Genomic DNA, 26,175 nt, shown 5'->3' on the forward strand with positions numbered 1-26,175 from the left:
AAGTCTGATTTAAAAAAAAAAATGTACGCTGAACAATATGGCTTTTTTAAATGCTTTTCTAGCTTTAGTCATTCAAGAGTCAATTCAAAATTTCGGCAACATGTTAATTTTTGCACTTGTTACAAAAACTTCAAATTGAGCTGGGGAGTCAAGAAATCGCCCTGGAGCGGCGCTCTATACCAATCGATAGGAAATTTTAATAAGCTTTCACATTGGTCACCTTGCAATTTGCCTGATTTCTCAACTGTTTTCGAGTTATTAGCGATTTTTGGGCAAAAAACGTGGCTTTTTATGTGCTCATGAAAAAAAAACGATCACACTCTCTCCCGGTTTTCAAGAATGCATTAATTATGAACCGTCATTTTTTCGCAAAATTTTACTCTGGACAACTTTTGTTCCGAGGTCAAAAAGTGATCAGGGAATTTACAATTCTGACTATGACCTTTTGAGATGCGAGAACCACTTGTTTGTTTACCTCATCATGGAAATTTAACTTTTCCTTCCCATTTCAAAGGTGTTGTGGCAGTTTGGGTTCGAATAACATATTGTAAATGAAAACACGTTTTTTGCCCAAAAATCGCGAATAACTCGAAAACGATTTATAAATCGGGCAAAGTGGAACGAGACCAATGGAAAACTTATTAAAATTTCCTGTTGACTGCTGGGCTACGCTCCAGGACGATCTCCTGGCTGCTCAATTTGAAGATTTTGTAAAAAGTTCAAAAATTAACGTGTTCCCGAATTTTAGAATTTACTGATGAATGACTGAAGCTAGGAAAACATCTAAAAAAAGCGATCTTGTGCAGCGTAAAATTTCCTAAAACATGAGATTTAGCCGCAGGTCCTTGACTTAAAAAGTTGAGAAATTGCTTTTCCAAAGTTGGCCATTTTTGCGTGCAAAAACTAGGTGGTCGTTTTTTGGATAGGCAGTAGTATATTAAATAAAACAGTAGGTCAAGATTAAAGCTTCCTAAGATCTTTCAAGTTCCGACCAAAGTGGAAAAAAACTACGTTGGAGTAGTTTTGCTTACAGCTGACCAAAACTTGCATGAATCATGTCCCAGTTTCCTTCCAATCTTACCAATTTAATTGGTTGATTAAATATAAACAAAATATTCGTATTTGAGCTTCTTTTTGTCCAGTAATGTTCAAAGAGTAATATTCCAGTAAAAAATAAAGTTCTGATGGCCAGAAAATATGAAATGTAGGTTATCGAATTTCCTGATTATTCATAGAAAAAGTCCCTCTTTCATTGTTGCTCAATAATCAAATCGGAAAGATTTCCAGAGCGTTTGAAACCCGCTTTCTTCCTCAGTGGTGTCACCTGGGCCCGTTACCCGGCAGACATATGCGCGCCAATTGTTAAAACAATGACAGCATGCTATAGCAATGTAAATAGAACAGTTTCGTACAACTTGGAACGTCAATTAAATGTAAATCGACTTTGAAAGAAATGGAAGCAAGCCTGGGGGCCTACTCAGGTGGTCTCACGGCACCCCACGAACATTGTCAATTTCTTTGACTCCTTCGAGTCCCGGATAAAAGTTTTTGCCCTGTCTCCCTGAAAGAATGACACCAAAAAAAAACCTCTTGATGCGCTTTCTCACTTCCTCGAAAAAGGGGTGACAGTCTATTCATACCCACCGTTTGAATATATTTTTAAAAAACGATTCAGATGTCTGGGTGGTGAGTTAATAATTCATTCTTTCGTTGTTATTTATTGACTGGAACCGCCTGTTTATTAAAAATATTAAATTATTGATTGCTCCGCAGGAATCAGGGGCATTCATGAGTGCTCGGGGCGATGATATTTTTAAACCGTGCGTGGCAATAAATATAACTCCGCTTGGCCAGTTTTTCGGCCCAAATGACAACCAGTGCTTGCAATTCGAGGAAAGATGAACCAAGGCGATAAACACTGGCGTTGACGATTCCCGCCTTTTTATCCGGTGCCATGTTAATTTTAAACAAAATTTTAACATTTAACATGACTGTAATTCTAGTAAGGATAGGTTATTAACGTTATACTTACGAAACTTGCTCATAAATTAGTCGAATCCTTTTTCGACCAATCGATAAGACGGACAATAATGAAAATAACATAATACAGTTCATCCATAATGGTAAAACAGTAAAAGGAGACCACTATAAAAAATGACTAAAATTGCAAGCAAAATAACAAAAATCCTTTTTAAACATACATTTATGCGTGGAATGTATGTTTGTTATATAATTTAATGTGTATTTGGTGTTTAATTATTATCAGTTAAGCGGAAATAAGTGATCGATCGCACAGCCGTTAAAGACGACGGAAGACGAAGATAAACATCTAATAACATGGGTATGGGTTTTGCCTAGTCATTTTTGTTTCAATCCTTCCATTGTATTGACTTTCTGACAGTCATTTCAACTTTAAATTGTGCGTGGACGCTGAGGACATATAATACATTTTTATAATTGTAGTTTAACTTTTTTTAAATTTTAATAATAAGGTAATTTAGTCGAGATTTGAGTGCCATTATTAACCCTTTATGAAGCGTTCGGATACGATGGGTTTTGGGTCCTCTTTCACCTCGTAGATTGTTCCTAATCTAGTTTAAAAACATCTGTTGTCTTAATCATGTTAAAGGAATTAATTATTTCTTCTCTAATGTTTTGAGATCTCTGGAAGGACCTGCTTACTGATCAAGAAGGTCCACTGGCTTATACTGCTTCCACCATTTTTTCCATGAGATATATTATGAATTTGTCGCTGCTTTCTTTTTAGGGATTTTTTTAAAAGTATTTAGTTGTTTATTAAGTATATGCTATAACTATGGTTAAAGTCATATTTTGATCGATGCTCTTTGGCCAATCCTATCTTGGCTGGAACTAAAGAACTCTCTCCAAAACTAAAAACTAATAAACACATTACTACAACTAAACAAGTAGTTTCTTTACAAGTCACTAAGCATCTTAGAAAATACCTACAAAAATGTGTATATTCAATGATGTGATGATGTCATTTATATTCCAATAAGCAAAATGTTTGCAGTGCTTAGGGAATACCAAACCCTTGCTTCCTACCACCGTTATCACCATTATCATCATTAAATACAAAAGCTTACAGAAATACGTTTGAAAGTGTGTTGAAAATACAGGCTTATACGTTAATCGGAAATGGAGTCAGCATGACGACGCGCTATCTGATGAGCTTATTTGTTGGTTGTTGATTATGGAGTTGTTGGTTAACTGCCACTCGTATTGTCTTCGAATGCTAAACAATCGTTCGTTAGGGAACCCAAGAGTGTGAAGATGACCCAGGAGAAAGAATTGTAGAAATAACAGATCTTTCTACTCTAAAAAGAAGAATAGAAGACTTAAATTGAGCGAACTAAGGAACTGAAAACGTACTACAAGCCACAAGTGTGCAGTCTTTGGGGCACACCATCCTCCCTTCTTAGTATAACATATTAGACATCAACTAATGAACGTAATAATTTTATATCTAATAAAACAAGGCTCAATCGTGCCAAGAGCCAGACTTTAGTAATTACAAGACTTCCAAACTGAGATGAATCATCGACGACAATCTCATATTGAAGGTTATCATATTAATAAGCAGTTTTGCCAATTTAAGTCTTCTCTGAATCGTCCGTACCTAAGATTTATTGAGAAATAATATTATCTTGAAAGTGCTCAATGTAGATATAATCTAGAGCAACAAGACGCTCCAAACTGAGAATACTCATCAGCGAGAAGCTCATATTGAAGATCTTCACATTTGTAAGCGGTTTTGTCAATTTAAGTCTTCTCTGAATCGTCAGCACCTAGGATTTATCGAGAAATAATATCTTCAAACTGCTCATTGGAGACATAATCTAGAGTAACAAGACGCTCCAAACTGAGAATACTCATCAGCGACAAGCTCATAGTGCAGATCATCACATTTGTAAGCAGTTTTGCCAATTTAAGTCTTTTCTGAATCGTCAGCACCTAGGATTTATCGAGAAATGATATTATTTTCCAACTGCTCAATGAAGACATAACTAGTGTACAAGAAGGGGGGAACGTAATGCAACAGACAGAGAAAGACCTTCTACATTTAAAAAAGGGACTGATTCAATTGAACTGAACTAAGGAACTAGAAAAGTACAACAAGTCAGAGGTCTGAGGTTCTTGGTGAATACTAAACTCCTTCTTGTTATCTTCCTCATCGATTTCTTTCAATATTGTCAAATGTACAAACGGACTGTTCTAAGGCCATTATGTCTTGGCGACAGATTGAGGAAGTGTTTAAGCGATGAGGAAAAAGAACCCATTATGAGAGCCGAAAAATGTTAAAAAGAATGAATAAAGATGTCGATGCATATACAAAAACGGCATTCATTGTTGTAATTAAGCGTAGGAAAGAGAACTGCGAGAGGCCAGCCGGTCGGACAATGGACTTGTGAGAATCCGTGGCCGAGTTAGTGGCACACATTCGGAGATAGCGGTCATCTTCCATCTCCATGTGAACAGTTAGCCTCAAGGCCGGCACGTCTGAAGTAATTACTCGCCGACAATAATCAAAACTCCCCCTCCTTTGACATCAGACGACAAAACAAAGGAGGACACCGACACTTGGTCTTCCCCATTCGGCCAACCTATTCAACAAAGATTCGTATTAAAAAAAAAAAAAACGTAACTTATCTCTGAAACGGGAGACTAATTTATGCCCGGACATGAGTCGGACTGGTGAGTAATTAATTGTTGCATGGAAACGGTACCTATTTACGTGAAGTTGACGCGGATGGGCGTTATCGGCAAAAACGATAGAAAGTCCGATATCAATCTTCCCATAGCCTAGTCATAGTTTACCGGCGAAGAAAGATAACTGTATGCGACCGAACCTAGGATCGGATTGGGACCTGTGGTATAAAAATAACATGGTACACGGTGAAAGCAATGATTCCCGCCAAATGTGTACTTTTTTAAATACTTCTCTACTTCCGAATTGACTGTAATCGATCGGCACAGCATAAATAAGAACAATGCAGCATTTTTTTGTCGTTGTTCGTGCGTCTGCCTATTCTCGCTGTTTTGGTCTGGCAGACGCGTTTGCATTTAACATCTTCAATGTTGGGTCTCCTCACGATGGTGAAATGCTCGAAATCCATGAGGACAAAGTCCTTGTCAAAAACGGTTCCGCATTGTCTTCCTGATCCTTCTCTGACTTTAAAACATAAAAATTATTCTTCAGTTTGATTTTTGGTCTGCCTATCCCTGTCAAACCAAAATAACGAGGGTAGGTAGACCAGGCAGGATCGGTAATGACTAAATTACAGGTTCTTCTCCCTGAAGACGACATCCATAAATTAACTAATTTTCGATACATTTGTTCATCATGTGTCTTTCTTGAAGTCAAGTTTATAGCTATTACCATTAAATACTCACCCACCTGACCAGAAATACTTCCTACCAAAGGTATTCTGTTAAGTGGAAATATTTATCAATGTACTGCTAACTGAGGATCCACATAGTATTTTCGTTTTCTTTACCATTTACACTCAGAGGATAACATCTTTCCAGAATCGATAAATATCAACAGGTGTCAATTTACCATTGAAAGTGTTTTTATCGATATGATCGTAATTATTTGCATAAAACTTATACAGTGTAGTTCGAACAATGAATTATCTGCGATCCTGTTTGTTTCTGTCTTATTGGTTCCAGTACGGATTTTGTGCTAATTTTTTATAATTATATCGGTTTTTTTTATGTACCTACCGATTTGTAAAACTATTTAACTATATACATCGTAACCTTTTCTGAGATGAAATATTATTTTCCATATACATCTCTCTCATAGGGTCATTTTATTGACTGAAGTTTTCATTTTTTTAAAACCCAAAATATATTTCCTAAGCTTTTATTTTGTTGTCATGGTCCATCTATTTATATGTATAACGGTAAACTAACCAAGGTCAAAAAGATAATATATTTTTTCTACTAGTCCTGTTGTATCTCATTTTTTGGAAAAATTAAAACAAAATTCCCATTTCTCTTTTGATTGTAAGATAAATGCTCACAATGCATTACTTGAAGCATCGAATAGCATGAAAAGACCCTAAACTCTGCTATTTATTCAACCAGTTTCCCATTGAAAATCACGGTGTAGATTCTCATCGTAACGTTTCCTTCCATGTAGGTGGGCACATGCTTAACGTTATACGCGCTTTTTCCCTCGCCTCCTTTCCCCGTACACTGGAATAATGCTGCCCCGGTTCGGTCATGCAAATCCCGTTTTACTGTGAGCCCGCCATGCCAACAGTTTCAACCTCTGCCCTCCAGTTAAGCTGTCAGGGGCACTGCAATCTAGACCGCCTCAGAACACCCTGTGATCTCCCCTTCCAGGAATTGAAAGGGAACGAACCCTAATTGAAAACACCGTACCGTGGAGTGATTGGGGGTAAAGTAGGTTAAATTAGCTGTTCCCACTTGCATAAAAAAAAGAGTAACATTGTTCATGATTAAAGCAGATACGTTGTCCTATGCAACAAAGTATGTAGTTATACGTCCTCCTATAATGATTACGAAATTAACTAATAATTAGGATTCCTCGTATTTGAAGTGTCTGATTTAATTTAGATGGCTGTTACTTAAACAAACAACAGGCACTCCGTTTGGAAGTTTATCAGTCTGTTGGCCAAAGACGTATTTACCATATTCTTAGACGTATTTTGACCATTTTGCCTTCCTCCCAGTTTACTTTCTCAACAAGATGCTTTCTTTCGAGTTAGTTATTGGTGGCTGTAGTTTTCATTTGCTAGAGTGCTAAGTTTCAACTTTACATTGCAGATGCATAAAGCGATAAAATGCGCGAAGCTAGGTTATGATGGTGAATGCTAGCGCGTAAAGCGATATGATGCTACTGCGTAAAGTGGCATGATGCTACGAGAAGCTTGGGCCTGGTTGCTGCTGCGTGAAGCAACAAGATTGAGATTATTTTATGTATCGACTGTTTACACCCGACAGTGAATGGGTATTAGATGACTTTTTATTTAATTTTTAATTAGACATCTCTCAACTTCAACGAGCAATTCTGTTATGAACGACATAATTTTGGAATAAAAAATGTTAAATTGTTTGGAGGATATGCTTTATTTTCTTTATATCGGAAGTTTCTTTCCTCTATTTCTTCGGGATCCTTATGACATGTAAATGACATACTTATTACCGTTGACAGCACTTGATGTTAATTTATGGACGAAGTTTTTCTCGTATATACCCACTGTGGGTTTTTCGCTTTGGACAGCGTGAAATCGCCGTTTGCCGATCGGCCAATAATCGCATCTGTTTGAACTCTTCCGAAAAAGGAAAGAAAAACCGAAAAAAATAGAACGAGTTTACTAGAACTAGGACTTTTGAGAAAAATAGTACTCCGGATCGCCCGCCTCCATTAGGTTCCATTCACCCCGATTTTGTGAGGAGATGTAATCGACTCCTGAATTTGGAGTGAATGCAATCCGTGTGTGCGCCCTCGAAACCATTTCTGACACAGAAAATGAACAATTTGCCACACGATTCCGGGCTATTAGCAGAAGATGAATTTTCGTTCTATACAGATATGAGATTCATTTTGCATTTCGTTTCTGAGTTTTCCCCCTTTTGTTTTATGATAGGTCTTTTGTTATAACGGTTTGCTCGAATCCCACGGCAAAACAAAGGTATAAAACCAATATTATTATGCTGTTCTTTCACTTTTATTTATGATAATTGGATCAGATTGATCAGTTTTGCTAACTCGTGTGAACATCCCTAGTGCGTTTTACCTTTTTTTTACAACGGACAAAAACGTCCAACTTAATATTTTACTAGAAATCTATATAGGTTAAAATCTGTAATTGTGTACCATCGGAGCAAACTGGATAAGTAAAAAAACATCTTATTAGGATTGCGACCTTTGGTACAAATTCTGTTTTTTTAGTCAATTTTTTTAATTGTGTTCACATGCCTTCAAATTCAATGCAATTTAATAAATAGGTTTATGAGTTATTCCAGTTTCCAAATAGACAAGTAGAATTATCGAAATATTGACGTAACTTCTCGATGTGTCTTTGCGTTTAAAAGGACCTTTTCCTTCTCCTTATACACCTGAAGAACATGGAATATGCACCTACCTCATTTTGCAATAATTTTATCCGATGCCACGTTTGAAGTAAAGAATCCGTCCAATAATTGATTGACACCTTTCTCTCATTACTACTTTTATTTCTACTATTTTGCTTAATTAGTCTCTACAACCATTTCTTGTTAAATAGATATACATAACATCGAATGTGATGAAGCCTCATAATATTATAAATACGTAATAGCCACAAGTGCAAAAGAAATTATAGTAATGTTTATTTATTTTTTTATGTATTTTTACTGGGGTTTGCAGTATCAGAGCTGATATCGACCACCGTGTCCTAGCTACGTAAGAAAAGCTCATTGTCCATACCATCCCGTAACACAGTGTTAAATGTGTTAAACGTTCCACGTGTTATCTAATGTATTATTTTATGTAATTTGCATTAAGGAGAGATCTATTGAAATATACAGACTCTCTTAACTCTGCTGTGCAAGATTTAAAGCAGGCACATCAAGAGATATGCCCTATCCATACTTTCCACGTTTCATACTCTTTTTTTTCTTTTCGCTGCTCCTCTTCCTTCAAATTTGAAGCAGATACAAAATTTGTTTTTCCATAAAACCCCAAGCCACTTCATCAACTGATAGAATTGAAAGGATTAACTGGGCAATAAACTGAACAGTGGCTATATAGTAATGGGTTCAAATGAAAGCTTAACTGCGTCATCTTCAATCTTCCGATCTGGATCCTGGTAAAGTGACAGATAAATAAGTATCGTGTCCCTGTTTGTAAATGTGTTAAAATCTTGATAACATGAACGAAAATAGAATGAAAATTAGAGCTGGACCATTTTATATCAAAATTTTGATGGCGTTTGGTGATGTCCTACACGTAAAACGGCTGCATTAGCATACACGTCTTAAAAACCGTATACATTCTTCATTGAATGAGGCAGGTTCTACACTTGTTCTTGTTCTACACCCCGGACTGGCAATAGATGTGGACGTTTAATGTGTCGTGAAAGGCCGCGTGTCGGGTAATAAATTTAGACAGATTCAATTTACTCCCTCTAGATTGTAATCTATGTATTACTTAAGACCGGAATATAATTCACTTATGAGACTGACCGACTTAAGTGTTTTTATATTGAAGAGATACATATATAAAAAAATCGACGGTAGTTAAAAAACTAATATCTTGTTGACCACACATTAGTAATATTATATTATGACTTGTCTTTGTGTCCTTAGTAAGGCAGGAATTTGCGTGATGTAATAATTTTTTGGCAGATAAATTTTTAGTTTTTGTTTAAGACCGCTTGCCGGATTAAACTTTTATAAGGGGAACTGGAAAGAGCCCTGCGGGGGGAGTTCATCGTGACGATTGTCACTCCTAATCCCACATCCTGCCGGCTAGCTTTCAATAACAACGAACAAATAGCGTTTTATCTGGGTCACTGAGCGTGACAAGGAAGCATGGAATCGCGCTGAACAGTGGACTCGGAAGATTGCAAGAGACAGTACACTGTCACAATGACCGAAATGTCATTTTGCTCTTCTTTGTCTCGCCACTCCGTTCGGATTCCTACGAGTCGGACCGGCTGTCATCACGTAGGACCACCAGCTTTTGTCGTGTAATTATATAAATGTTTTTCTTTAACAATCCAATGTTACTACTACCATGTGAAATGGCCTATTGGCAGTAATAAGAACCAAAAAAGCCTATGGATTATTAATCTGGTGGAACAAAGCTCAACAAAAAGTAGCTACCCAAACGTTAGGCAGCATACAAAGACAGCATCACAAGGGCAATGAGAACAACCCCTACAAATGCACCTCCACTGGAAATATTTATACAAGGAGAGGCTAGTAAAAGCTCATTTAGGCTCCAGAAACAATCAAATTGGATAGGAACTAAACATTTCGGGCATACAACCATAATTATCAAAATCAGACACCCATTATTAGAAATGGGGAGTGACTATATTATCCCGACAACATTCTTTACAACATCCCATAAAGTCTCAACAGAATATAAAGCAGAGGAAGAACACAGGAGAGCATTAAATACAATGATATGGTATACAGATGGCTCTAAAACAAATGAACGAACCGGCCTTTTTCTGTAAAAGTCCAAAATCTGAGCACTCTAACTCATTATGGAAGTACACTTTGGTCTGTCAAGCAGAAATACATGCCATCAATGCTTGTGCCCTGGAAAATCTTATAAGAGGTTACACTGATAAAAAATCCCCATAAGATCTGATAGCCAAGCAGCTATTAAAGCAAGTAAAAAAAAATCACATCAAAATTAGTCAGTGAATGCGGCCAAAATCTCCAAAACCTAGGGAAACAAAACAACCTGATGATATCTGGGGTGCCAGGTCACAGAAGAATTTTGGGTAACAAGAAAGCATACAGACTGTCCAGAGGGAGGACCTGTAAGACCATATATAGGCTCCGAACCTGTACTTGGGATAACAAAAACAAATATAGAATCCTCCATCGCAGAATGGATGCGAACACAAAAGGAGAAGTGGATGAACTCTAGCGGCGCTAGACACAGTAAACTTGTGATGAAACAACCCTCACCATGACTGGAAAAATCACTGAAAAACTCAGAGGAGTGATAGGATTACTAACCGGTCACTGGCATCTGAGACAACATCTGCAACATGGGCATATACAACGATGATCCCACTTGCAGATTATGTAACGAGGATGAGGAAACAGCCACCCATATCATCTTCGAATGCGAAGCAACAGCTCAATGGAGATTTAACCTAACCTACAAAAAAACTTAGGGAATCAAATTGTAGCCAGTCAATGGCCTGATACTTCTAAGTTGAAGGATTGAGTCTATTGACTGAACTAAGCAACTAGGAAGGTACAATAAGCAGCGGCTGCAGTGCCTGGAGAGCGCAATCCCCGCTTCCTAGTATCCACCATACCGTACCATACCTTACATATTATGTTAGGTAAAAAAATGGTCGTAAATCATATTACCGGAACAAAGAGAAAGTTGGCGTTCTAAACAAATAAGCGAACGCAGTCAACTACAACAATCATTATTACAAATAAAAAACAATTACGTTCCATTGATTTGAAGGATTTATAAGTAGTTTAATATTGAACATTATATCAATTATAACAGTAAATTTGAAAACAGAAGACATTTTTAGAAGGCTGAATTCTAATATTTCTACTTTTCAACGGGAATTCTAAAAATGCAGTAAGAATCAGGGGTGTTAATAATTAACATATTACAAATTTTTTCCGTGCGAATTATATCGATCTGAAATAACCTTTATCTAATAGGATATCTATATATCTAATAGGACTTCTGTAATTATCCAATTTACGTACATATCCTCTTTCTCATTCTCTCTCTCACTCTCTCTCTCTCTCTCTCTCTCTCTCTCTCTTTATTTCCCTCTCACTCTCTCTACCTCTCTGTTTCTTTCCTCTTTCTTTCTTCTCTCTCTCTCTCTCTCTCTCTCTTCTTTATTTCTCTCTTTTTTCTTTATCTCTCTATCTCACATTCTTCTCTCTCTCTTTCTTTCTTCTTTATGTCTCTCTTTCTTCTTTTTGAATGTAAATATAAATATAAATAATAAGAGGATTTTTTCATGGATTTAGCTCATTAACGTCTATGGAATTTACAAAGGCGAAAAATATTTTTTATACTTAGTTACTAAGTTCTTCGCTTTCTGAGGCTATGTCTCACACTTCGCTGCCAATTTCGAAGCGTTGCTCTTTTTTTATTAAATATGTCGCATTCGTATGTGAAATGCGCCTATGTCTATATTCCCTTTCCATCGGGACATAATTTGGAATCTTGCTAGGTAATACCAATTTTTCTGTAGTTTGTTAGCTCCATTGTGGCCTTGAAAGTGTACATTACACATATAAATTATGTTATCTATGTTTATACAAAAAAAACATACACAGAAACTGACAAATAAACACAAAAAATAAAATACAATCGCAACGAAATAATTTTTTTGGAGGTCCGATGCGCCCGAGTGTATTTACCGTCCTTAAAAAACCAAATAATTTTATTTTGTACACCAACAAATAAATAAACACACAATTTAATAAACGGACGAAAAATAAATCAGCACAAATACAAATTAACAAGCCAATAACCACCTGAAAAACTTAAAATTAAACACACACCATCACATATATTATCTTTAGTTGAATTGTTATATCCTGACCTTTCTGTCAATTTTGAATAAGTCTTTTTAGTGTTATATATTATATAAATTATATTACCTACTTATAAGAAACTATATACACATAAATATATGCTAAACATAAAATACGTACAAACTTGTTAACGTGGAATTTAATTGTTTTTTGCCAGAAAAAACTATATATTTGACCAATGGAAGTATTATTGTTATGTTATTTAGGTAAGTTGAGTAGATCCTGACCAAGAAAATCAATCTTTGGTCTCAGTGAAAAGTGGGTTAGGTCGAAAATTGTGACAATTGAATTGAGAATAAGGAAAAATAACAAAACATTTCAGTAAGCTATGCTAATGTTCAAAAGAGTAATAGAAAGTGTTGTCGTGGGAAATTTTCTCTGCCACTCGGATTTGGGAAATTTAAAAGTGTAAAAGCAATTTCCCAAAGGTTTTTTGAATTTTCGACTTAACCCACTTTTCACAACAACCACAGACATGATGACTTCGTTTTGTTTACTTTCATGTACGACTACGGAAGTCTACCCTTTTATGATTTATCATGCGCGGGTTTCCTTTTTTTATATAGAAAAAAAGCTTTTTTTTTTGGTCGTCGACATAATTGAAGACATACGTGAAGAATGTCGCCCTAGACACCGGTTATGTCGATGGGAAGAAAGTTACCGGTCGAATTAAAAGAGGATGCTCCGACTCTATAACAAGAAGGTCGGTCGTGGGAACTCGCATTAGGGCCAACGCCTAACAAAACCTCAGGCAAAAATGAGAACTTTAGAATTTTACTACTTTTTCAGCATAAAGCAAAAAAAAGCCCGCTGATGGAAAGTGTGTCTTTTTTGTGACAAATAGGCCCTGAGAAAAAGCAAAAAGTGGTACATATTATTCGTGAATATTATTTATTATACAAAAAGAAAATAACCGCATTGTTCCGGCAAGGTATAAGGTTCACCGTAAACCACAACTATTCCATTGCTCCTCTGCAATTTATCGTAGGGTGTTGTTATATTTGCGGGCGATGACTCTCATTTCACTGTGACCACTAATTTAATATTCCATCAGGATTGATAGATTTATTTTTTAACATTGGTTACAGTACTTAACCTTGGGAATCCGACATTGTGCTTTTTATATGAAGTAAGAAAAGTAGTACGATCTTGATATTTTGAAACCAACTTAACAACAAAGGCTTGTAAGTCGCTGCCTCTCTCTTTTGTCTTGTTTTTCTTTTCTTCTTTTTTTCTTACTTTATCATTTACATTATTTATTTCCCTCCTTGCAAACTGGATCAAGGTTTGGTCTTGGAAGAAGAAGAAAATTTTTGTTGCTAATGCCAAGCTTTCGACCTATTTTAATATCATCATCAGGGCAAAATAACCTTAAATATGTCTACAGATTGACATATTTAAGTTTTTTTTTTCAGACGACCTCAAATTTCCTTAAAGACCGATTCAATCCCAGCATTGCCAAGAAATGTGTATCTTCCTCCTCCCCATTACTAGCTATATACTATTTTGTTTGTGTCTGCCTTCCACCTATCGGTCCATCACTGACGTTTTTAAAACTACAACTTATAGCTGCGGGGGAATATTCTCAAACTGCCACTCATACCTATTTAAATCAAAAAGATGGCAGCGACTGAGGAACTGATAATTCATCGGACAGTAGAAAGAAAGCAGTAATCTATGTTGGCCATACCAAAAATTTTCGAAAAGTGTGTTTCTTAGTGGCCTCTTGGTTCATAATTTCTTCAAGTCGTGAAAAGTGGCCAAGAATGAGATACTGAGAAAAACACCTTTTTTCATTTTTTGCCGACGTTTCGACCTTTATTCGGGTCATCTTCACTCACATAAAATGTGGTGCTATTCTTGTGGTGTCATGTTGGCTTTATGTGAATATGAAATACTTGATTCAAAATTTATATTTACATCTTAAATTTATTTTTTCCATCAACGTATGTTTTGTAATTTACCCAGGCCCTGAAGACGACCGAAACATCAACAGAAAAATGAAAAAAATATTTTCTAAACTATCTCATTCTTCCGCCCCTCATGACTTCAAAAAAGTATTTTTCGAAAGGTTATCATCACTGACAAGGCCATAATCATCTCTGGCATATCAGGTAAAATGTATCGGCATAAAGGACCATAACTATGAAACCACATGGCTCTGTTATCTATCACAATCACTTTTAAAGCCGAATTACTATCCACAGACACATTTGCACATGAAATGGATAATTCACAACGCAAAGAGGTTCTATGAGATATACTCAAAACTATCCTAAAAAAATTGTTATCTACAAATAGTCAAATGATAAAGTGACTCCCAGACCATGGGGAATTTCATGTGCCGAGGCAGCGGACGTACTAGCCAAAAGGGAAGCTTGGAATAATCCATAAGAACAAATCCATTTTTTGGCATAAGTTGCGTACATTAAAAAAAAAGGTTACTAAAGAACATAACAAATATACAACCCATTAGGAAAAGGAGGAGGTCCTACTCAATAAAAGGAAATTAAAACCCACTGGACATTCTCCAGTAAAATATCACTTAAAAATATTGGATTATTGATAGATAACCAATATCTACAGGAGACAGAGGCAAAAAATTATATTCCGTGCAGCTGCTCTGCAGTAACTAGGCAAATGCTAGGGCACCTAGAAAATTCATTCTTGACCAAAGAATATCTTGATATTCCCCTAAATTTATTAAATAAAGAACCGAAGCAACCACTCCATGGAGACAACCGGGGATACTATGAACACCCAAGGAAAGGAATTGAAGAAATGGCAATCAGTGACCCAAGAGATGGATCGAGTCAATTGAACTGAAGGAACTAGTAGAAGTACAGTAAGCCAAAAGGTTGCAGTACTTAGGGAACAAAAAACCCAACTTCCTAGATTTCCATCATCATATTCAATAAGCGAAAATCTTCCAGGAAAATATCAGAGCTCGGACTAACAGAGGAAAATTTAAAAGACGTAAGTCCTTAGGCTCGAACAAGGAAAGGACCAACAGGGGTCAATCTTAGCGACTATTTAGGTTTGAAATGAAAGGAAAGGAGATCAATATAGATAAATAAACCCGCAAGATAAATAGAAAACCGGAAGTTTTATTTTGTCAAATTTAGCTAAATTTGGAATACAAAATCAGCCCTTTTGAAGAACCGGCGAGTTTATTTTATCTTTAATTTATCACCAGCGGTGGGCGGCCCGTGACGGTGGTCTTTCGGGATTTTGGGATTAGCATTTTATAAATTTAAATGGACCTAATTAGAGAAAGCATTTACGGATGTTTTGTCATAATAATTTAACATATTTCTTATATATTTTTCGTTAGAATTAGGATTTTTATCTTTTGTCTTTGTTTTAAATTCCAGTTTTTGTTTTGTATGTTTCAGGTGAGTGCCTTGTTTACACATAACCCACATCCAAAACCTGATGGCCTACTTATTTACTGTTACTAGTATGTAAATAGTCTTAATCTTTTATCTAAGTTTGATTACAAATTAAGAAAACTGACGATGCTTTTACTTTATTCGGCGTATGTTACTGAATCGCGATCATTGTTCTAACATCAATAATAATAAAATTTCGATGTTAGACCTTTTTCAAAAGATGTACACTTTAAATCGACAGCCCGGATTAGACAACCAATGGTAGAAGTATTAAAAGTACCAAAAAGCAACATTATATTGGGTTGTCCGGAAAATAATGCAGGATTTTGGTATTAAACAAAAAAAAAGAAACTAGTTACTTTAAAGCAATGTTCTTTAATCAAAATAATTTCCCATACTCTCAATACATTTCTCCCAACGTGTTGGTAACTTATTAATTCCGTCTGAGTAGAATTCAGAATTTTTAGAATTGATAAAGTCAATAAATGCATTTTCCAGTTCCGTTTGATTTTTGAATATTATGTGTTGTAAGTAGTGGTCCAGGTGTCTAAAAAAATGGTAGTCAGTAGGCGAGAGGTCCGGAGAGTAGGGTGGGTGAGGCAAAGTTTCATAGCCAAGCTCCAATAATTTTTGTGACGTTACACGTGACACATGTGGTCGAGCGTTGTCATGCAACAAAATGGGCCCTTTCCGATTGACCAAAGAGGGCTTCATTACTGCCAATTTCTGATGCATGGTATTAATTTGGTTACAGTATGATTCAGCATTGATGGTTTCGCCAGGATTTAAGAAGCTGTAGTGTATTAAACCAAATGAAGCCCACCATACCGTAACCATTACCTTTTTTTGATGAGTTGGGGGCTTTGGAAAATGTATTGGAGCTTCTCCTTTGTCGAGCCACTGTCCAGAACGTCTAGTGTTATCGTAGAGAATCCACTTTTCGTCACATGTAACAATTCTGGCCAGAAATGGGTCATTTTTGTTTCGACAAAGAAGTGATGCACAAACATCAAAGCGCTGATTTTTTTGGCGATCGTTTAATGAGTGTGGAACCCAATTTTCGAGTTTTTTCACTTTTCCAATCGCCTTGAGGTGGTCAGCGACGGTCGTTTTACTGACTTTGAGTTGCTCTGCAAGTTCTCGAACAGTTGTTTTGGGGTTTTCTTCCACCACTGATCGCAGAACATCATCATTAAGAGAGGAAGGCCTTCCACGACCTTCTTCATCTTCAAGGCTGAAATCTCCCTCCCGAAATTTTTTAAACCACCTTTGCACAGTGCACTCATTAACACAACCCTCGCCCCAGACTTGGTTAATGTTTCTAGCCGTTTGGGCTCCGCTTCGGCCGAGTTTAAACTCGTAAAAGAAAATCGTACGAAATTCTCGCTTTGACATTATAAGGATGACTGAATTATTTCCAAGTAGCGGAATGCTACAGAGGTAAACAAACAATATCATTTGGAAGAGGATTAATAAGTGTTGACATTCATACAAATGAGTAATCCTGTAAACGTAAACAGAATATTTTATATAGATTTTTTTTAATGAAAACTTAAAATCCTGCATTATTTTCCGGACAACCCAATAATATGTTAATAATGAATTAATTATTATTAAAAACGTAGTAATTAGTTATTCTAATTAAATATTCTTTTTATATAAGGTTTTTTATTGAGATTAATTGGATTAATATTAATTGGAATAATTAATATGATCAATTATGACCACTTAACAAATATGGAGTAATAATTAGTATTAACAATCAATAAAAACTTGTCCTTTTTTTTTCTTTACTAGATGTACGAAAATTCTAAGTTATCGTTTTTTTTCCAAACATTAATTTACATTATGATGTTATCATCAAAAGCTCAGATATTACAAGCCTTCTATCTAGACTACCGTATTACATGGTTTTTATACATTGTAAGACTTGTCGATCTAATCTGCTATATTTTTATAAATTCAATTACCTTGCATAGTGTGAAGTTTAGATTTTTGTAAATGGAATTTTGGTTTGACCGTTAGACCGATTTACCCACCGTCGTAAATGTCTATTAACAAGTTACAGTTGTAATTCCCTTTAGCTTCTAGGGGTAAAGCGAAGTAAATGGGGTCGTTAAACATTTTACATATGAAACTAATATTCTTATTAATTAACTGAAAAAGACTTGAAACTTGGAAGAGCATTTCGATATTGCAGACCTCCACTATTACTATGATTAGCAGCTATTCGTGTTTCGTGTATTTAAGATTCTGTAGGGGCGTCGGTGGCCGCAACTGTTTAGGCGTTGACACGGCGCTCAGCACTGTAAAGTAAAGGTCTCGGGTTCGAATCCAGCGGCCCTGCTTCGAACCCGACATACTTACAAATGGGATTTTTTTTCAAAATCACCGGCACCATTAGGGTTTATATGACCTATGCTGTTCTCGTAAAAAAGATGCTTTAGGGATCGATGTTGTTCCCTTTCCAACGGTTCCAGTTCTAATTACTGGACCTGTTGATTTATCTAATACTTTTGCTGGAAGTAGTAGGGAAGCAATGCGCGTCAGAAACTACAAAAACTTTATATGAACTTGTGAAACTTGACATGAAAGTTGTGTCTCACGATTTGGTCATAATATCTCAACGTGTTGCTTGTGAGAAACAATGGCTAATTTTTGAATTAAAAGAAAACGAAAAGGAATTGTCGGCCAGTTGAACAATGTCGATTGTTTCTGTTCGACCTGCGTGCTGCCCACGTGGATATTATCAAATTAAACGTTCATTATTGTATTTTCTTTGCATTCGTCTCGTCTCAGAGATGCGGCCGTGTGAACCTTTAATTATAAAGATTCTTTTTTCTATATTATTCGATATTTGGGCAAAAACGCTAAGATTTCTAGTTTAAAGAGCCGAACTTAACAGCCAATCTGTGAAAGGCTATTTTCCAGCGTCTAGAGATTACAGTTTTTCAATAGTTCCAAAGATTTTCTTCTTTCTATGCTGCTATTATTTATTTTTCTCACGTCTAATACGCTTCTGTTGCTGCCAGGCAGCAGTTTATTATATTAGTAACACATCCGAGATGCGTTTTTATATGATTTAATTGAACTCACGTGTGCAATTTTATAGTTAATAATCTGAGAATGGTATGTGCTGTGAATTCAAATTCTTTTAACTTCTCAAGATTACTTGAACTAATAATTTCGTTAGTGCCATCATTGGGGCAGAAAAATACTTCCGGAAACTCCATTGTCTTCTTTTTTTATCGTTATCTGAAGAAGTGCTAAAACATTACTCAAACTAATTTAATTAATCAGAAATTATTACTTTTACTTTTTTTTAAGTCTTTCATTTACGGTTTAAGCGGAAAGTCTGAAAGCAATTAAAGCGAAGTAGCGGGAAATGGAATAAAAACGTACAATAGACAATACTAATAATATAATACTAAATAACAATGGATACTACGTACAGTAGAGAGGGCTTGGGCAGTATGTTTAGTATGGATAGGATAAGCGAACTCAGATCAGTTCGTTGATAAAATGAACGTTTATGTGGTTGTAGACAGTGAGGAGTATCTTTTGGTTGGAAGGGTTGGTGCTCTGGATATGGGATGGCATGGTGGAACCCCACGGACCCACTCCGAGTGTTCAATTTGGTCGCGGTAATGTCTTAAAGTTAGTTGGGGTTTGTCGTTCAAAACAGAAACTTCTTTATACTTGTCAAGCCCTGTGTAAGGATTCCACTTCAGTCCTCTCTATGCATAGTTTAACGTGTTTGAAGTATCAACCACTTTTTTAACCTTTGCCTATTTTAAGGTTGTACAATCTTAAAGATACATAGTTATACATGATTAAATTTTTGATAAATGGTTTTAAATTTATTTAACAACCTTTAAGTTATTATGATGTTTACGATAATCTTAAAATAGATGGAAAGCTTGGGAAAAATGATTATATTTGCTTTTTTCATTCAGACTATACAGAGATCCACATTATTCGTTTAGTCATAGTTGCAGCCAGTCATAGTTGTTGATATACAGAGGAGGGCAAGGATGTTTTCTCAATGAAAAGTAAATTTTTCCACATTCAGTCTTGTTTTCCGATTTTTTCACCAGCCTTTGGTAAGCCAAGGTGATATTGTATGTTGGAGGTTGTATCAATAAATTGCGGTATCATCAACACAGGTGGTGGTGTTGGAATGTATAGGAAAGTCAGTAGATTGTATAGGGCGACAATAATCCCTTCTGGGACTCGGATCGGTATTGATTTAATGACTGAGTACACCTTGCCGCACTTCACTCTGGATGAGCGGGCAGATAAATAAGATTCTAGGATATTTAACAAGTATAGGTAGAAAATGTTGTTTATTGAGGATGCTCGCGTGCCGTACCCTACGAAAAGCGAATGCCACATCGTGGAACTTAACCCAAGCAATACTCTTTGCTGTTTAAAGCTAAGGAAATCATGTCAACAGCTCTAAAGCTAAAAGTAAGGTAACCAAATTTATAAAAAGGCATGATTTTATGTGATTAGCTGTTTTTAAAATGAATCTTTCTAATTAGAAGATTTTGAAAATCACAGGCTGCTGGGATGGATAATAGTTGGGAGGTTTGTGAGTTCAAAATTTACATTAAAAAGGTAAGTAAGAATTGAAAGGTAAGGTCATTTCATTATTTCGTTGTTAATTTCAGTTAATCTTAGCCTTTCAGCAAGCGTCCAATTCCGTGCGATTGCCCTTAGTTCGTTAAAGCGCGCATCGGCGTCCCGCTAACTGCTCGTGATTGCTCACCACGTCGCAATTAAAGTTAACGAGACCTTCCACAACAAGTCAGACATTCTCAAAACCGAAGAATCGCCTCATTTCGTTTAAGTCCCTTTGTCCGACCGGTGCTTTTCATGATTTAGTCCTGCCAGCCGGCTTAGAACCCCCCTTGAACTCCGGTGCCACGGGCTCCTAATTAGGAAGCATAAACTATCGCAACCGTTAACCTGCTCCATATACAATTGTGCTTGAAACGAGAAAAGGATATCCAGGATGAATGAAAGCCCTCGTTGCCTTGTATATAAACGTACCCGACGAATTATGGCGGTTTAAATAAGTATAAATCTTCTTTTATTCTAGTCCCTAGCTGGTAAGGGCTCTAGGAGACTGAGATTTTCTGCACATTCAATATTTATTTAAACACATTGGCATGTGGACAGTTGTTTTCGCCTTTAATCTCTCTTGGTTCACTCACATCCGTTTATGTTTCTTATCTTTTATAAACAATGACTGGAAATGGAACTGTTTATGCCACAGGATGTTTATGCCCTACAGGTAAGCGGGTCATGAGCTGTTTTTCAATAATATTCTTCTCTTTAAAGTGCGATTTTCTCGACCCTTGTCCTGTAGCTTGCTCGTTTTCCCCCAGAAAAAGATAATTATCTTTACTCTTTGGGACATCTGTTCACTTTACTTTTCTACGGTTTATATTTATAATATTCAATTTTCTTTGGGTGTCTTCGAAATATAATAATAATAATAATTGATTTCAATGTGATTTGTTCTCCTCTCATCAGTCTCGTTTCCTGAACGAGATTTGGACGTAGAAAGTAGAATTGCTAGAATATGAGCTTTTATTTTTTGTAAGCAATGTTATTTCTTTTAATTAAAGCCACATCTCGCATATTGTCAGAACTATGAGATCTTATTAGAAGTCCTCATGCTATAAAAGTAATGGTGGTCACTGAATGCTAGAATTGGCCTGTTTATTGGAAACTGAAAAACTGTACCAATTATTTTCTCCAAGCTCTATTAATATATATTTGTATGATGTATAGGTATTGTATTCTGTAGCAATACATTATTTTATAAATAAACTAGAAGATTTCAGCTTTGGGTTTACAAAAAAAGTGGGGAACATTCGACATAGTTTTCAAAGCTGACCTAAAAATTTAAACTGTTCACCATCTCCTGTTACACACCTTTCTCTAACAGACTTCCATCTTTTTCTTTTATTTGTGAGCTCAAAACTCTGGTGAAAGATGAAATTCGAAACTTTAGAAATCAGTACTCACCAAAACAAGAATAATTTATTATTTTGCTATCTGATTTTATTTACTCTGAAAGATCGCGTTTTATATATAGTTCGACTCACCTCTGCGTCCGTGTTTCCTTTGACGGGCGGCCTTTCTCGCCTGCTGGGGTAGTAGCTTGCTGCAAGGGGATCTCTGCTGATCGTGGTCACGGTGGTCCCGTTGCTCGCTTCCTGGGGTGCGTCCCACGCCTTCTCCGTCCTTCCTTCCGCCCAACCGGCTGCGTAAATAAGAAGCACTAATTTCAACATTGCACCACTTGTCTTTTAAAGCCCAGTACGCGCCCGAGATATTATTTTGCGCCACCCCCGTAACACCTGAAACAAGAAAAATGTAATAATTAGGTTTTTCTGTAATTAGGTCAATACATATAAGTGGGGAATGAAATTAGCTAAGTCGAAGCAAATTGCTTTATTTTATTTTTTTATTTTTTATGAGGCATCCGACAGCTTGGCCATTTCAGCCCCGATCGCATGCGAAATATTACAACACACATTCAATACGCATTCACACCTGTTTTTATATCTATCTCTATATCTCTATCTCTCATACACTCTTTTTCATTTTTCTCATTCACCCAATCACTTATCAGCCCCGCCCCATTCACTCTAATAAATACACTCGTTCATACAAAACACATATTTTTGACGGCTGTATACAATAAAAAATTCCCAATTCCACTAAAAAGCGGAACAGAGGACCGTGAATTCGCTACCGTGTCCGAGAACCGTTCTTAAATCCAGCGGCATGCCTACACGCTTTCTGTATGGAGCCAAGGCATGACACGCCTCAAAATTGCTTTATTGCTAAGTTTTCAGTTGTTTACAGCACTCCCATCCCATCATGACTATTGCTGTATAAGCAATTATTTAAATATTAAATTTATTGCTAGATTTCCACTTGTCTATCTTCTTTTTTAAAAAGATAGTTCCTACTCAAAGTAAGTTGTTTTCCAACGATTTCGAGCCCTTTAGCTCATCATCAGGTTGAAGGAGTTCTACAACCTGGTCTCTCGACATGAATTGCAAAAGTGAACCCGCCGATATCCCCCTCAACGCCAAATTAATTATAAATAGTGATTAAAGATAAAAGATAAAAAATTAGAATAATACCTTAATATTATTAAATTATTATAAAAATAATAACAATTAAAATAATTAATTTAATTATTTATGTGTATATTTAAAATGAGAGGTAGATCAAAATCTGTTATATTATTAATGCATTTATCTCTTATTTTTTAATTTCAAATTTCTCAAACCAATCTAGTTCTCTCCCTTTGTTGAAACTATGTATCACTGTTGTATTTAGATTTGGATTGAAATTATGTTTTGTTTCTTTTAGATGGTCCTTAAATTTCGAAAATTTGTTCGATTTGGGCAAGTGTTCTTTTAATCTCGTTTTTTATTTCTCTATATATTTAATATCATAATAATCACAATTAAGTTGGTAAACCAAGCTTTTTGCCAAGTTGTCTCCCTTGTCTTTAGGTTTTGAGAGGATGTTTTTACGTGAACCCGTACTTCTAAAAGCTATTCTAAACCTTCTTGTTTAAAAATTTTACTAACTTTTTCCAATAATTCACCAATGTACAGCAAACAACGGAAAACTAATGATTCATTTATGGTTGGGTGGCTTCCTATTTCTATTCTTTTAAATTTAACTTTTTTATTATTTTAACTAGCAACCTATCAATAATTATTTCTAGATACCCATTGTTTTTTTGCTAAGGATTTAATAGTTTTCTAATTCGTTTTTATAGTTAGCAGGTGTTAATGGAAGTTTTAACGTACGGTCTAAGAGCCAAATGAAACCAGCAGCCTTTTGGACCATGGGCGGGAAGAATCCGCTAGTATCATATTGTCTGTAGTTGTGGGTTTTCTGTTTACGTCTATTAGGTTTTCTATATATTTCTATTAGGTTGTTTATTATGGACAACTTTAGGTCTAAAAAGTTCAAACAACCATCTTTGTTAATTTCCAATGTAAAATTTATATTACGGTGAAGAGAATTAATAGTTGGAGGAATTCTTTTAGATCCTCTAATGTTCCCGACCAAATGCATAAAATATCGTCTACATAGCGTTTCCAAAAAGGAACAGATTTAATTAATTTGTTCTTGATTTGAAAAGATTTTTTTTTCGAAATTATCCATGAATATTTCGGTACAAAGTGGGGATAATGGAAACCCCATTGGTAACGCTTTCATTACGTAAAATTTATTATTGAATTTACAATAATTAGATAGTAGGCATATATTTAAAAGTTCTATTATATCATTTTTTACAAATTCGTTAATAGAATTCTCGGTAAGTTTTTGCTTTATGAGTTTAGTACAAGTAGTAGTAGTTTATTCACAAATATCCCCGTTTAATAATGTACTAAACTAATTAATTTCTTACAGCATTTACCATTGTAATATTTACTCGTGTTATAATTCCCGCTTTTCTCACGTTCAAATTGAGCGCCATTTAAAAACCAGCTTCTCATTGGAACGTCGCGTTGGCGGGGGTATCGGCGGGTTCACTTTTGCAATTCATGTCGAGAGACGTGGTTTTAGAAATCCTTCAATCTGATGATGAACTAAGGGCTCGAAATCGTTGGAAAACAACTTACTGTGAGTAGGAACTATCTTTTTAAAAAAAAAATTTAACACCCCACTCACTCCATCATTAATCATTTCTACTTGTCTATCTTTTCCGTTTTTAAATCCATCTCTATATCTCTATCTCTCACACACTCATTCTCATTTTTTCTCATTCATGATAACGCACGTACTTTCATTCACATGTGTACACATTTCTCTCTTTTTCTCTCACTCGTTCTCTTACTGTTTCATTCTTTCCCTCTCTAATTCTGTACTCTCTTTCATTCGCATGCACTCACATTTACATACTGACTTTAATTCTCACTCTCTCTCTCTCTCTCTCTCTCTCTCTCTCTCTCTCTCTCTCTCTCTTTCTCTCTCTCTCTCAATCTTTGTGGGTTAAAAGAAGTGAAGGGGAGAGAGGGAGAGTGAGTGAACGAGAGAGAGAGAGAGAGAGAGAGAGAGAGAGAGAGAGAGAGAGAGAAAGGCAGTCACATAATCATACACGACTTGATGTAGATCTCTCGTTTATTTCACAATATTTTGAACAACTTTCGAAACTACAAATGAATAAGATGTATTTTTTTATATTTGGTTTTATGAATATTTATGCTAATAAATTATGTTTGTTACTTTTCAAATGTTCAACACTGGAAGACGAAGAAAAAAATCATCAATTGGAATATGCCTAATTCGAAATTTTCTGTAACAATGCCTCAATAAAGACTCAATTAAAGCCGAGGTTTAATGGTGTCAACACACGCGTGTGCGCGTTTGCACATGCACAAAGATAGTGGGTGTTTGTGAGAGAGAGAGAAGACGAAAGGATGGAATAATAGGTTAATTAAAATGGTTTTGCTCTGTCCAACAAGTAATTGAAGTAAAATAAACCAGTTAACATGAGGACGTACCCTGTTTTGTTTTTTAAAATGTTTTTTAAAATTATATAATATAATTNATATATAATAATAGATCATTTATGATAATATGTGATATATAATAATAAAAAACAGAGTACATGCTCATGTTAACTGGTTTATTTTATTTCCATTAAGTGTAATTATTACATTCAATTCGTTAGATGTAATGCATAAGGTTAGGATAAGGGCTGAAGATGCTTACAATGCAACCGAAAAGTTTTCCCAAATAAATTAATATACAGTTGGAACTAAAGGCTTTATGGACATTCAACCTTTGACAACAGAGATCCACCACAAAAATTAAACAAACCTTGAAAAAATCGTAAATTAAAATTTATTATTTAGTGCTATAATTATTAAATATAATTTGTAGAAATTATTGTTTCTACATGGTTCAGTCCATGCTTTTGAGAACAACGATTTAAGGTCGTATAAATAGTACGTTTCAACTCTGGTCATATATAATATAATTTATTAAATTATGTAATAAATATAAGTGTAATAGGCAGTACCCTGCCTAGCCTATTTACATCTTTCTTTTGTCGATCTATCTCTCCCTCTCTTTCTCTCATTCATTCTCCCTCATTCTCACCCTCTCCTTTCCATCTCACTCTTTCTTTCTCCCACTTATTCACTGATAATAACATTCACTTACTTCCATTCATACACACACACTCATTATTATTATATGCTCTCTTTCACCTTCCCTCTCCCTCTCCCTCCATCTCTCTCTCTCTCTTTCCCTNCCTCCCTCCCTCCCTCCCTCCCTCAAGGTTTGATATAAAAGATACGTCTTGAAAGAGTACACCCATGGGATGAATTGTTGGTGAACTTAATTCTCATCTAGTATGAAGTATGTCTTTTCATTTTGCGATCCGTCTAATTTTGCTGATTGTTTCGGCTCGTAACCGTGA

General features: G+C 35.7%; 2 protein-coding genes across 2 annotated transcripts in view; one reads left to right on the plus strand and one right to left on the minus strand.

The window, feature by feature from the left end:
• LOC106667711 (elongation factor-like GTPase 1) overlaps positions 1 to 26,175 on the plus strand; it is a 238,006-nt gene that overhangs the window by 46,693 nt on the left and 165,138 nt on the right. The gene's annotated exons all lie outside the window — the stretch shown is intronic.
• LOC106667713 overlaps positions 1 to 26,175 on the minus strand; it is a 106,836-nt gene that overhangs the window by 38,462 nt on the left and 42,199 nt on the right. Inside the window, exon 2 of the mRNA XM_014395829.2 lies at positions 21,818 to 22,072. Coding sequence (XP_014251315.1) covers positions 21,818 to 22,006 — 189 coding nt within the window. The 5' untranslated portion in view covers positions 22,007 to 22,072. The remainder of the gene's footprint in view (positions 1 to 21,817; positions 22,073 to 26,175) is intronic.

Source organism: Cimex lectularius, unplaced genomic scaffold, assembly GCF_000648675.2.
Source record: "Cimex lectularius strain Harlan isolate CLEC.00 unplaced genomic scaffold, Clec_2.1 scaffold101, whole genome shotgun sequence".
In the NCBI taxonomy this organism is placed as follows: domain Eukaryota; kingdom Metazoa; phylum Arthropoda; class Insecta; order Hemiptera; family Cimicidae; genus Cimex; species Cimex lectularius.